Source organism: Zea mays, chromosome 8 (assembly GCF_902167145.1).
Source record: "Zea mays cultivar B73 chromosome 8, Zm-B73-REFERENCE-NAM-5.0, whole genome shotgun sequence".
Taxonomy (NCBI): domain Eukaryota; kingdom Viridiplantae; phylum Streptophyta; class Magnoliopsida; order Poales; family Poaceae; genus Zea; species Zea mays.
The window spans coordinates 79,012,269-79,024,488 of NC_050103.1; the positions used below are offsets into that span (position 1 = coordinate 79,012,269).

Here is a 12,220-nt window from a genome sequence, read left to right on the forward strand (position 1 = left end):
TAACGAAAATCCATGAAGCAGTGAAAATATAGCCTGGTTAGAGTGCCCTCCCTCTCCTTTAATTTGTCATAGTTTGTTTGATTTATCAATGCTAGATACAGAAGAGTGAATAAAAAAATTGAACTAGTGCGCTAAGTACGTTGCTACAGACCGGAATGGAGAATGGCAATAGCATTTGGAAGGGAGTGTTTCTATTTCAATTATACCGAGTGTCCGCAACTCCTTCGACACTCAGAATACGAAGACCTTCATCTTTTGATTCGTCGTTTCAACCGTCACTTCAAGTTCTCATCTCAGGGATTGTTTTCACCGTTGTAGTACAACTTCTTGTAATGCGACCTAACTTACCATTTGCTCTGCAAAACACACGTTAGTCACATATAATATTACGTTGTTATTAATCACTAAAACCAATTAGGGGCCTAGATGCTTTCAGGCCCTCTGCGGGAGGAAATCAAGCCAAGAAGAACCTCGATCGTGAGTTGTTGGCCGGTTAGGTTAGTGAGGAAAGCTCCCACCAATTATTGGAAATCAATCGCCATTCGCAGTGGTAGCTACGGGAGAAGCCGATGCAACCTTATCTAGGCAGGCACCCTCCTCCTTACAGGTGGAGTACCGGCGGCATAAGAAGCGGGTGGGAGTCTGTTGTGGAGTGGGTGGGTAGGACGCGACAATTGACATGGCATGGAGGTTGCGGATGGCGTGAAGACTGGCGCGGAGGTCATGGTTTGCTAGCAAAGTATGAAGATGAAGAAAAGGACACAGTTGTTGGCGAGAACCAATCCGCGTGAACGCGAGAAGCGGGAGGCTGGCTGGGGCGTGTCGTGTAGAGGGTGCGGGAGGCGACACGGGTGTTGGCGAGCATGCGTGGGCCTGGGGAGGGTGGAGTCATGGTCTGCTTGTGTACGGTAGGGGTGAGTTTTGGTGTGAGTGTGTGCGTACATGAACAGATACTACAACTGTACTTGTAAGTGAGAGGCAATTAAAAGCCATTGCGCTGCATGGGAGACTTACCGCCAACTACACACTGCCGGGGCTGGGGTTGTTTCTGCGCTTAAACTCAACTGCCACTTCTACATGCATGCCGCTATTGCTAATTGTTGCTGAGCTATAGTGCTACCAGGTGTACCGAACTGAAGCTAGTTGTGTTGGGCTTTGGCCTCCGATGCAAGAACGCCATGCTTGGGCCTCGAGGCCGGAATGACCAATAGAGGCCGCGACAGGCCACATATATGCCGGTGGGGTCTGAGGAGGGTGAAGTTATGGTAGTGTCGCGGTCTACACTATTGACTTAATAGATAGTAGTAGAAACTAGTAGTGAAGGTAGAGGGGTTGATAGGTTGCCTGTATCTAAAGGTACCCTCAGCAGAGTGTGACATAGATCTCTTCTGAATTCTGATAGGCATGAAGCATGATGAACAACGACCGCTTGAATTCATTGATGGACATGCCAAGCTCATTTTGTTTAGGTCCGTGGGCCCTGCTGTCCATCTGCTTTTCTTCAGCAAGCATCAAGAGATTTGGGACAACTAAGATGCCTAATTGGTCGGTCACTAGCTAGAAAATGAAAACAGTCTCATGCACCAACTCTGGCTTCAGGTACATGGCCTGCGAGATCTTCGATAGTCTCAGCTTTGTCTAATCCAATATTTCTCGGCGTGTAAATAAAAAACTGATTATTATGCTCTCATACATATCCTTCTCTCTTTTTTATCCTTGTAGATAGAATAGTCCCATCGTCCCAGATTATATTATCCTAAAAAAATATTTAGTGCTTTATAACCGAAAGGGAAAAAAGGTATCAAAAATATTTTGTCCTCAATAGGGTATTTTTTTTAGCTTATATTTTACATGAGAACATCTCGAAGAGGAACTCCTATAATTAGGGCCTCAAAAGCTAAATTGGACCTGATTTAAGTTAACTTGGATCAACAATTTTTATGAACTCCAACAACAACTCATAAACCCACTCCTAAACCCACGTGGTAGTTAACTCCGTGAGATTAGACGCACATGAATAGGTCTCCTGACTGGGTGCTATATTTAGCAACTGTGACTTCGGGTGCTATATTCATTTGATAGAAATTTATAAAATAACAACTTTTTTGAAAGCTATTTTAAGATCTTAACTCCTATATTTGAATATAGGACCCGACTTAAGTCCTCTCTTGGAGATGCTTTGACATAGTCATGCCAAAATTAGATCTGGTTTTCGATTTGTTTTTTTTTTTTTGTAAAAGGGTAAAAATATAAATAGTGTTTATGATTCTAGTTTTTGTTTTTTTCGCAAACGTTTAGATGGTTTTTCTTTACTCACAACGCACGTACATGTTTGCCGGTACAGTTCTCTCGTTTATTGGGCTCATTTTTCTCATTCAGTATGAAAAGGCCCAACAAAAACCAGCATACGCCCAAGAACACCACAAAGGTCCACATATCCACGCTTTAGCCTAGGCCCACAGATCCCGAGCCCGACCCGCCGCTTCTCGGGCAGGGGAGCGATTAGCACACCAACTCAAATGACAAAAGTGCCCCCTACACAAACGCTAGGCCTCAAACTGGCTGAACCCCTTTCCGTCATTTGGCAAATGGAAATGATAAACTAATGAGCCCGTCCTCTGAAAAGCGGAAGGCGACGCAGTGGCCGTACAGTAGTGTCACCTGCACATTGCAGACCGCCTCAGCGCCTCACCAAGCGAAACTCGTTGGCGGCTAGGGTTTTGCTGCCTCCCGAGCCCAAACCCTAGAGCACCCGCGCCCATCCCATGGCGTGCTAGGCTTCGATTGAGACTGGGGGGATTAGTACCGCAGGCTGGGATTAGAGCAAGCGCCGAGCGGAAATGGCATCGAGTAACCAATTCGATCTACTTGGAGACGTCGAGAACGACGACCCTGCCCACCTCCTCGCAGCTGCCGAGAAGAAGGCGGCCGCGGTGCCTAAGCCCGCGCCCGCGCCGGCCAAGTTGCCCACCAAGCCTCCGCCGCCCGCGCAACCTGGTGAGCCTATAGCGATACGCTTCCGATGTCGAGGTTGGAATTATCCGATTTTGAGATCCTGTGGTGCCGTCTCGACCTCGGAGTTTTTGAGTATTATTTTGAAATTTCACTCTTCTGTTGCCCCGTATTATTAGTATTCGTATTCGCCGATGGTGATATCACGCCCTTTTGTGATTATAGTGAGGGAGGAAAGGAACTATGGTGCTCCACCGCGCGATGGTCCAGGACGTGGAAGAGGCGGCCGCGGTGGCAGGACTGGCCCGAGGCGAGATTTTGGCGATGCTGATGCCCACGGCTTTGAGGGGGGGTATGGTGGCGGCGGCGGCGGTTTTGGGGACGGTGGAGTTGCTCGCGGTGAAAATGGTGAGGGTAGGCAGGCAGAGAGGGGCCGTGGGCCCCGCCAGCCTTACCGTGGAGGTGGGCGACGTGGTGGGTACAGCGATGGGCAGGCTGGGAATGAGTTTGGACGTCCTCGCCGGGCATATGAGCGCCACAGCGGCACAGGCCGTGGCTACGGGATGAAGCGTGAAGGGGCTGGGCGTGGAAATTGGGGAACTGCAACTGATGAAGGCCTTGAACAGTTAAGATTGTCGCTATTCAGTCTTCAATATGTGGTTTGATGAACCACTCAAGTTACTACGATGGAGATGTAGAGTTTTGACCTTTTGGTGTGTGTGGCATATAGGGACACTGTGGATGCTGTTAATCCTGAGGAGACTACTGCCGTGGTGGAGGATGAGAAGAAACCTGAAGATGCACCACAGTCTGAGGTTGAGAAGGACAAGGAGGGCGCGGAGAATGAAGAAGAAGAAAAGGAACCTGAGGATAAGGTATATTTCTGGTTTGTACTAAGATGCTCTTGCTACCATATTCCGCGTTGCAATGTGTATGGTTGTAGTATGCCTAGCACATTCTGTAAGGGTGATGGTAGCACCCTTTAACATGCCTAGCACCTCTTGTGATTTTGGGTACTGTGACACTTACAATGTTCTTAACATTTGTTTATATATATGGAAAAATGTGTAGTAGACTGGTGGAAATATTTTGTGATTCTTTTAGTTTCATTCATGTCAATCCTTGCTCGGTAGTATAGTTATTTATTCTAGAACCTTTTGCTTTAAAATTAGTGCTGCTGTGCCAACATGGGGCGCTTCTTGGTGATTGCATTATTTTTGTATTTAGAGTCTCTTCTGCTTTTCGATCCATTACTTTTTGCTCTTCTCTGCCAAATGCAATGGCCATATATTAGAGTGTATGCTTTCACATCAGTTTTCCAGTTATGTGAGATTCATGTTGTATCTCGGATATTGTACTAGCACCTAACTTTGACTATGGTGTGCCATTGACTCGCTGTTTTCAATGTTTCTGGATATGACCAACCGTAGCACACACAAAAGAAATGGATTGTTGATATTCATTTTCACTCATACCAGTTCATGATTTGATGCATCAGATGTGATGTGATGCCACTTAATATTGAATGAACTGTTTTTGTTGCACAGTTGATATATCTAGAGAAAAAAGGATGCTTTGATCAATCCAGAACCTGCATACTTGCTGGAATTAAGTTGGGATGTTTTTTTTGGCATCAAAATAAAGTAGTCTGTGGAATGATGTTTGCTCTGATCATGACGCAGGAGATGACTTTGGAGGAATATGAAAAGGTACTGGAGGAAAAACGAAAAGCTTTACTCTCCCTTAAGGCTGAGGAGAGAAAAGTTGAAATTGACAAGGAGCTACAGGCCATGCAACAACTGTCAGTTAAAAAGGATGGCGATGAAGTGTTTATCAAGCTGGTACGCTACTTGTGTGCATACTGCTCTTTCCTCTCTTTTTTACCCCTGTTGGTCACAGCCGGTTTTGAACGATTGATTGTAGGGCTCTGACAAGGACTTGAAAAAGAAAGAAAGTGCTGAAAGAGAAGAACGGGGCAAGAAGGTATATATCTGATATTTTTCACCTGCTTCAGTCTGATATAATCAGAGTCACTGTTGTTTCCCTGACCGTCATGTCTGTTTTATGTTTTCCTTCCTCTCTCAAGTCCCTGAGCATCAACGAGTTCTTGAAGCCAGCTGAAGGCGAAAGGTACTATAACCCTAGTGGCCGTGGCCGTGGTAGGGGCCGTGGGGGGTTCCGTGGTGGTTACAACGGCGGTTATCGGGGACCAGCTGCTGCTCCAGCGATCGAAGACCAGGCTCAGTTCCCTGCCCTGGCCTAAGCACAGCTCGTGTTCTCGCTCAAGATTGTGTCACTTTTGCGGAGTGCGTCAGTCAGTCCTAGTGTTGTTGCTCCCAAGCTTGCTTTCCGGATTATGTGTATCCAACATTTTCTGATATTATGTACTGGTGTGCTCGTGATTGCATGGTTTTGCTAAGCTCAGCTGAGGGGTGTCGTGTTCTGTTTGCCTGGCTGATGGCTGTTGACAGACTTGTCACACATCCTTCGAGCCTGACCGGTCTCCAGATTTATTTACTTTTTTCCTCGGATCAGTCATGGGAGGAAATAGTACACCATTCTTTGCATTAGCCATTGAGTTGATTACATCGTTATTTTGTCAGCCATGTGCATATCTAGAGGCTAACATGTTCTTTGATGTCGTCGAGACGGCGGTCCATGATCTCCGAGACAGCCTGCAAGAAGACAGTCTCGCATCCTCCTCCCCGTTCCGCCGCCTCACGGACGATCTCTTCGATGGCGGACTCCTTGGTCAGGGTCTCTCTGCACATGATGCTCCCGATGTGGAAGGCGGTGAGGCCCCTCTCCACACCCTTCTTCAGCAGCATGGTGGCGACGCGCAGCGTGCGCGCGCACTCGCGCGACACCTCCCACCCGTGGAGCCTCAGCATAGTCACGTCCTCCTCCGCGTCCAGGGACCGCACGTACTCCACCGTCTCGTCGCTGAAGGGCTCCCGGCACTGAGGCCAGTAGAGCCACTCGAAAGTGCAGTCCTCGAACTGCATGCCAGGTCACTCCAAGATGAAGAGAAGTGGGAACAAAAAATGAAAAACCAGACAGGAAAACATCTCACGCTCTCCGGCAGACAGTATCCATGGTCGATGGGAACCAGCGACATGCCTCCGCCTCCGCCGCCGTCGTGCTTGCGGACGAGTATGTTTCCGGCGTGGCGATCGGCGTTGGCGAGCCGTATGTCCAGCACGCAGATCTTGTGGACCTCCTGCACCGGGAACGCGCTGGGTCCCATGTCCTCGCAGCTGCCGCAGTTACTAACGAAGGCCTGCATGGACCCCAGCTTGGGCACCGGCGCCCTCGCTCCGGCTCCGGCTCCGCCCTGCCTGAAGGCTCCGTGCGTGCACCGGACGAGCGCGGTCGGCGGCACACCGGCGAACCCATCATCCGCGGTCCCGCTCCTGGGTGGGTGGTCGAGGATGTAGGCCGCGACCTCCCTCAGCGCCCCCTCCCCGACGCGCGTCCCTTTCTTCAGGCCTTCGCCGGTGGACGACACGGGGAGGCCGCGCGGGTTGTTGGCGGCCATGGGCTCCTCGTCCGCCGGCTTGAACACGGCCACGTGCCGCTGCCCCGTCGCGTCCCGCATGAAGTAGGCTCCCCCCGTGCCCTCCGACGACATGATGGGCGCGTTCCCGCTCTCCATCCCGGCGAGCGCCGCGTCGACCATGCCACGCACCGCCGCCTTATGGTCGCCGCCTACGGGCTCGATCCTGACGTCGTCACGCCGTGGCGGTGGCGACGGCCGCCCGGACCCGGCGTCGCGCGCGACGACGGAGCGCCGCACCAGCAGGTGTATCACGGCGCCGTCGGCCCTGCACACGTCGTGGATGAGGTGGCGGTCGTCGAGGTCCTCGCCCTCGAGCACGAGCCGCTGCTCGCCGGGGCGCGCCGCCGCGGGGTGGTCCTTGGCGATCTGCTGCTTCACGTACCCGACGGTGCGCCCGGGCTCCACGCGGAACCTGAACTTGCCGCCCTGCACGGTCTCCACGGTGATGAGGCGCACGTCCGGGACGCGGATGACCAGGTGCACCACGTTGCCGTCCGCCACGCCGTAGTCCAGGATGCGCCCGTCGTCGCGCGCCAGCTCGCGCCCGCCGAAGACGAGCTTCTGCTTGCGCGCCCTCACGCCCCGGGACGTCTGCACGCGGAGCTTCACCGAGGCGATGGAGTCGGACGCCATCACCCGCATCGGCAACACGGCCAGGCCCGGCGCCGTCAGGTAGATCACGATGGCGGCGGCGGCGGCGGCGAAGGAGGAGGACGACCTCGCGCAGTGCGGACGCAGCGGGAGGAGGCCGCCGTCCCTCGTGCAGACGGCGGTGGCGCCGGCCGCCGACATCGTGGCTGGCTGGATCCTGTCGCCTCGATCTTGTAGCACAACAAGGACGGCTGAGGAGGCCGGCCGGTCAGTCGCGACGATCCGCGTGATCGACGACCTTGTGGCGATGGGATGGAATTGGTGGAACGCCAACAGGCGCCTTCTCCTTTGGTGATGAATTCAAATGCAACGAACAAAGCTTCTAGCCGGCCGCCACCGCGCGCTCTGAAGAAGTAACTACATGGAATGACGTGGAGCTTCTTCCATGGCTACGTTAGTTTGATTTCTTTCGATCTGATCTGCCCCTAGAATGAATTAAGGGAACAACCTAGCCCCGACCGACGACCCCCTTGCTTGTCTCGGCAGGCACAGAGACGTGGCAGTAGCAGAGGAGGCTGCGATCGATGCTAGAGGGGACGGGAAAGGACGATCGACGGACGGTACGTACAGAGCTGGTCCAAGACGACGATGGGGGTGGGGGAAGGGAAGGGGCAACCTCACCACACTCGGTGTCCCTGGCTCGTGTCCGGCGACGGAGTTCGCGAGCGCAAAGGACACGCGAGCGGGCGATGGGTCCTTACCACCAATGGGAAGAACCGAGGAAGAGAGGGAGGCGCCGGAGCCTCTTATATGGATGGATCGGCGCGGCCAGCCGGCCACGCACGGCAGCGCGAACTTCCGCGAAGCTTAGCACACACCACCACCAGCCTGTCCCTGACCCCCTTGTCGATCGCTAGCTAGTAACGGCCGGTCTGGGGGGCAGCCAAAATTAGGGCCAGCTGTCTCTCCTGTCCTGGTTTGGTCTGGACGCATGGCATGGCACCCACGCCGCGCCATGGCTGTACCTCTCCCTTCTTTAACAACCAGCGAGCTGAGCTACACAGCCGCGGGCGCAGCAGTGTCCAGAGAGCCATTCATGCATTCTGTTCTCTCATTCCACTGGTACGCCGCGAATCGAGGGGAGGAAGAGAAGAGGCGCTGCCGTGGAAGAAGACAACGGTTGCAATGGCTGGCTCTGGTCGGCCCAGGTCACTGTGGTTTGCTGGAGTTGGGTTGGACCTGGGCCAGATGCACGGATGCGGTGACGTATGTTTACTTGGTCTGTGGCCGAGGACTAGCTCCACTGAAAGGAACGAAAGATGAACTCTCGTTTGATGACATGTACCACACACTCATTACTCATCATCCATTGCACAATAACGCCTACTTGTTCTAGAGCAAGGGAATTGAGAGTGCTAAATCTTTAAGGCCTTGTTCGGTTCACAGGTTTTTATTCTAGAGGGGGATTTAATCCAGAGAGGGATTGAGTTAATCCTCTCCTTATCATTTGAACCCCTTGGGGGTATAATCCCCTTCGGTTGTAATCCTTGGTTTTAAAAGCTTGTTCGTTTAATCTAGGGAAACATGCAAAGGGAGATAATGAAAGACCCATATCAACAGAATCTAATAGTTCGAAGCAACACAGGCACGCTATCACTGCATGAAGCATAGAGTATCTGGTAATGTTGCTAAGACCTAAAGAACAACCACAACATGTTGTGTGTGCAAAAGTTGATGCTTTTAGTGTGCATGATACTCCTTTGTCAGATACGCAGTCTAAACACTACTTCCAATCACAAGCAGCAGCTTCCCCTGGTATCATCATTGCCAAAATATATATTAGACCCTGCAACCAAATGTAGGGCAGACACTCCTACTACATATGTAACATGAAAATATACATCCAAATTTCAAATGATCACCAAAAGAAAATATACATCAAGTCTGTAGGTCTAATATACATTCAGATTGCAATGGTAAAGAAGCAAGTCTATAGGTCCAATATACATTCATATATATTGGAATGGTAAATATCCCTGGCTTCTAAAAATTTTGCTGCAAAGGAGCACCACAGGCAGTTGAATTAAATCTAGTGGAGAAATAAAGGAAGAGGAGAAAGAAAGGGAGTGCAAAGAAAGATAAAACTAAACAAGCCCTTATCATGCAACGAGACTAAGGTATAAAACTAGACAACTCATGAGCTATCATATCATCTGTATACTTATTGTGTAGAATTCATGACCTCTTATAATGCAAGCTATGCAAAATCGAGTTAGGATATGCAGTTAACCTTAGGTATACCTGCTAAACCATCTCGTCCCTCAACTACATCAATGCAGCCTCTCTATCATCATTGCATGCGCTCAAGAAAATTTGGCGATTGTCAGGGTCCTTGAACACCTTATAGGCTTTGACCTTCTCCTCCTTTGTGACCTCCAATGTGTTTAGAACTGATATGCAATTCTTAATTGAGAAGTCATCACCTCCTCTTGCCTCCCTTTCTCTTGCTAATAGTGTTGCTTCATCTTCAGCTTGTTTGCTTCTAATGTTTAGGTACCTCTCCATCAATACCTCTATGTTGGAACTCTTCTTTTGTCTCTTTGGTCCTTTTTCTTCTCCATTCCTTGAAACAACAACAGTCCTTTTTGGTATTTTATCTTGTTTATCAGCATTTACATCCACTCCTTCAACTTCATACACTTTGTCTTCTACTTCATTTTGTTCGTGGTCTGCCAGAAGCTCTCTCACATCTTCATGGTCTTCTACGTTGATAGAAACATCTCCAGTCCCAATTTGTGTGAGATCTGGACCATTTGGTTGAGTAGAAGTGAAGTTGTAGGTCCCTTCAGCAGTATTGCTTGTACATAGAAGTTTTAGTACAAGGAACAGTACAACATGGTAAACAAGCATAGATGTGACATGGTGAAACTAACCATCATGTAGGTCTCCCAAAGCTTCAAAGAGAGGGAAAGATTTGTTGCGAAATTTCTTAGCCTTTGGAAATGACTGCATAATAAAGTCAAACAACTTATTTACTAAAACAAATTATAGGGCATGTTCTAAATCTTATCCATAAAGTAACTATACAGAAAATATGTACATAGAAGATGCTATAAAATTGTTGCAATCATTTTTCCTATACTAGCATAACACCTTATTTCATATACACTACTATGAAATGTAACGATCATTGGAGAAATAAACTTACTTTGATTATGTTGTCCCATATTTGTGGATGAGCTTGAATCATACACCTCCTCTCATCCCAAGAAACCCCGCTTTGTTTTCTTGCATCTTTCAACATCTTGTAATCTCTCTTTAACTCTTTTTCCTTTTCTTGGATTTGAACTTTTGAGAAACCTGCATATCTTTCCCTCTCTTGAAATTCCTTAGCAATCTTGTTCCATGCATCAGGTGTCCAACCATTGTTACCCTTATATTCAGGAGTATTGTGTTCATGTAACAAGTCAACAAGGGTCTTCTCTAACATAGAATTCCAATTTGCTCTTGTTTTCCCTACAAATCAGCACATAAACAACATAAGAAAGAACAAAGACAAATTAGAAAGAACCAACATGTATACCTTTTGGAGAGCCTCCATGTGTCTTTGAAGCAGCAACTGTAGGAGATTTCTTCTTTTGTGCACCGTTGGATAAGAGCATGTTTAATCTCGGTGACCCTCTTCCAAACATGTTTAATCTTGGTGACCCCCTTCCAACCATGTTAACTTATAACATGAGCATAATTAGAACATGATACTAATAAGGCTAAAGCATACTAAATTTTAGAGAATACTCATTATCACAAAGAAAACTGTTTCATTTCCAAACTAGGAGGATACTCATTACACATTAAATCCTATTTGAATGCACCACTAATTATTTCTATGTTGTTGATAATCGGTCCACATTTGTTGTGTAATTGTGTCTCTAAGATTGTTGCCTTGTTCATTGCCCTGATCGTTGCTTTGATCTCCATCTGGAAGGTCAACAACATTGCCTTGAACATTTTCTTGTTGATCTTCTAACCATTGTTCATCTCCTTTGAGAGATCGAATAATGTTGTGCAACACGGCAGCGGCTATCGGTATCTTCACTTGGTTTTCTATTTTATGAAATGTGGCAACTTTAAGGATGGGGAAGCGTTTCTTTATAACTCCTAAGGCCCTCTCAATATGATTCCTCAACACTGAATGGCGATGGTTGAAGATCTCCTTGTAGTTTTGAGGTCTTCGGTGACCTGCACCATATTCCTTCAAATGATACCTGACTCCACGATATGGGGCAAGAAAAGATGGTGTGTTGGCATAACCACCATATACTAAATAAAACTTCCCAGGGGTACTTGGAAGCCACTGTTCATTGCATCTCTAAGAACTCTAGCATCCGTCGTAGACCCCTCCCACCCAGTAGATATGAAAGTTACATTGAGATCAAAATCATACGCTACCATTACATTTTGAGTAAGGCTGCCCTTCCTATTCCTAAATGGAGCGGCTTTGTTTGGTGATATCGATATAGGCACATGAGTGCCATTGATTGTGCCAATGCAATTCTGCATAGAAAAAACTACACGTGAATTTCTAAACATTGGAAGGAAAATAACAATTATTGACATAACATGGAATAGTCCATGTAATCACCTTGAAGTAGGGATAAAACCTAGGATTCCTTTCAATTTGTTGATGGACATGATTAGGATTTGGTGGCTTCAGAAATTGCTTGGAGTGGGTAGAAACAACTAGGTCAAAGAAATGCTTTATGCGACGATGATATGTATCACCACTATGCCCAAATTCTTCTATTAGGTCTTCAAATGAGGCATTATGGCTGAGCATGTATAAAAAGAATGCTAGCTTTTCCTCAACCTTAATCCTGGTATCACGAACCAGCCTCTCCCTTCTAAGATAATTCACCAATGATTTGAATATTTCAGGCTCCATCCCGAACGCTACCCGACAGTTCTTCACATGACCTTGCAGCAACTCCTGAACATGCTCTTCACCACTTAATTTTGATGTATTCCTTTGCATTTTTTCCTTACCGTGTTGGAACTAGAACCCAACATATGTAGCATAGGTAAAAAAACAGCATCATATCATCATCATCCTCATCTCTC

General features: G+C 48.2%; 3 protein-coding genes across 3 annotated transcripts; 1 reads left to right on the forward strand and 2 right to left on the reverse strand.

The window, feature by feature from the left end:
• Positions 1 to 2,634: 2,634 nt before the first annotated feature.
• Positions 2,635 to 5,371, forward strand: LOC100282188 (RGG repeats nuclear RNA binding protein). Its single transcript, NM_001371832.1, has 6 exons — positions 2,635 to 2,997; positions 3,178 to 3,577; positions 3,683 to 3,827; positions 4,635 to 4,793; positions 4,876 to 4,935; positions 5,039 to 5,371. The coding sequence occupies exons 1-6, from the start codon at positions 2,841 to 2,843 to the stop codon at positions 5,213 to 5,215; spliced, it is 1,098 nt and encodes a 365-aa protein (NP_001358761.1). The 5' UTR covers positions 2,635 to 2,840; the 3' UTR covers positions 5,216 to 5,371.
• On the reverse strand, positions 5,049 to 8,415 carry LOC103635424 (phosphatidylinositol 4-kinase gamma 4). The gene is made up of 2 exons (XM_008657881.2): positions 6,026 to 8,415; positions 5,049 to 5,951 (listed from the first exon to the last, which is right to left on the reverse strand). The coding sequence occupies exons 1-2, from the start codon at positions 7,301 to 7,303 to the stop codon at positions 5,568 to 5,570; spliced, it is 1,662 nt and encodes a 553-aa protein (XP_008656103.1). The 5' UTR covers positions 7,304 to 8,415; the 3' UTR covers positions 5,049 to 5,567.
• Positions 8,416 to 9,427: 1,012 nt separating this feature from the next.
• Positions 9,428 to 10,592, reverse strand: LOC103635426 (uncharacterized). The gene is made up of 3 exons (XM_020542715.1): positions 10,311 to 10,592; positions 10,032 to 10,108; positions 9,428 to 9,959 (listed from the first exon to the last, which is right to left on the reverse strand). The coding sequence occupies exons 1-3, from the start codon at positions 10,590 to 10,592 to the stop codon at positions 9,428 to 9,430; spliced, it is 891 nt and encodes a 296-aa protein (XP_020398304.1).
• Between the last annotated feature and the right edge of the window lie 1,628 nt (positions 10,593 to 12,220).

Coding starts and splice junctions, on each gene's coding strand:
- LOC100282188 (NM_001371832.1), top strand. CDS start 2,841: ATGGCATCGAGTAACCAATTCGATCTACTTGGAGACGTCGAGAACGAC. Junction 3,828..4,634: donor AAAAGGAACCTGAGGATAAG/GTATATTTCTGG, acceptor ATCATGACGCAG/GAGATGACTTTGGAGGAATA. Junction 4,936..5,038: donor GAGAAGAACGGGGCAAGAAG/GTATATATCTGA, acceptor TCCTCTCTCAAG/TCCCTGAGCATCAACGAGTT.
- LOC103635424 (XM_008657881.2), bottom strand. CDS start 7,303: ATGTCGGCGGCCGGCGCCACCGCCGTCTGCACGAGGGACGGCGGCCTC. Junction 5,952..6,025: donor GATACTGTCTGCCGGAGAGC/GTGAGATGTTTT, acceptor CCTGGCATGCAG/TTCGAGGACTGCACTTTCGA.
- LOC103635426 (XM_020542715.1), bottom strand. CDS start 10,592: ATGTTAGAGAAGACCCTTGTTGACTTGTTACATGAACACAATACTCCT. Junction 10,109..10,310: donor TATGGGACAACATAATCAAA/GTAAGTTTATTT, acceptor TTTATTATGCAG/TCATTTCCAAAGGCTAAGAA. Junction 9,960..10,031: donor GGAGACCTACATGATGGTTA/GTTTCACCATGT, acceptor TCTATGTACAAG/CAATACTGCTGAAGGGACCT.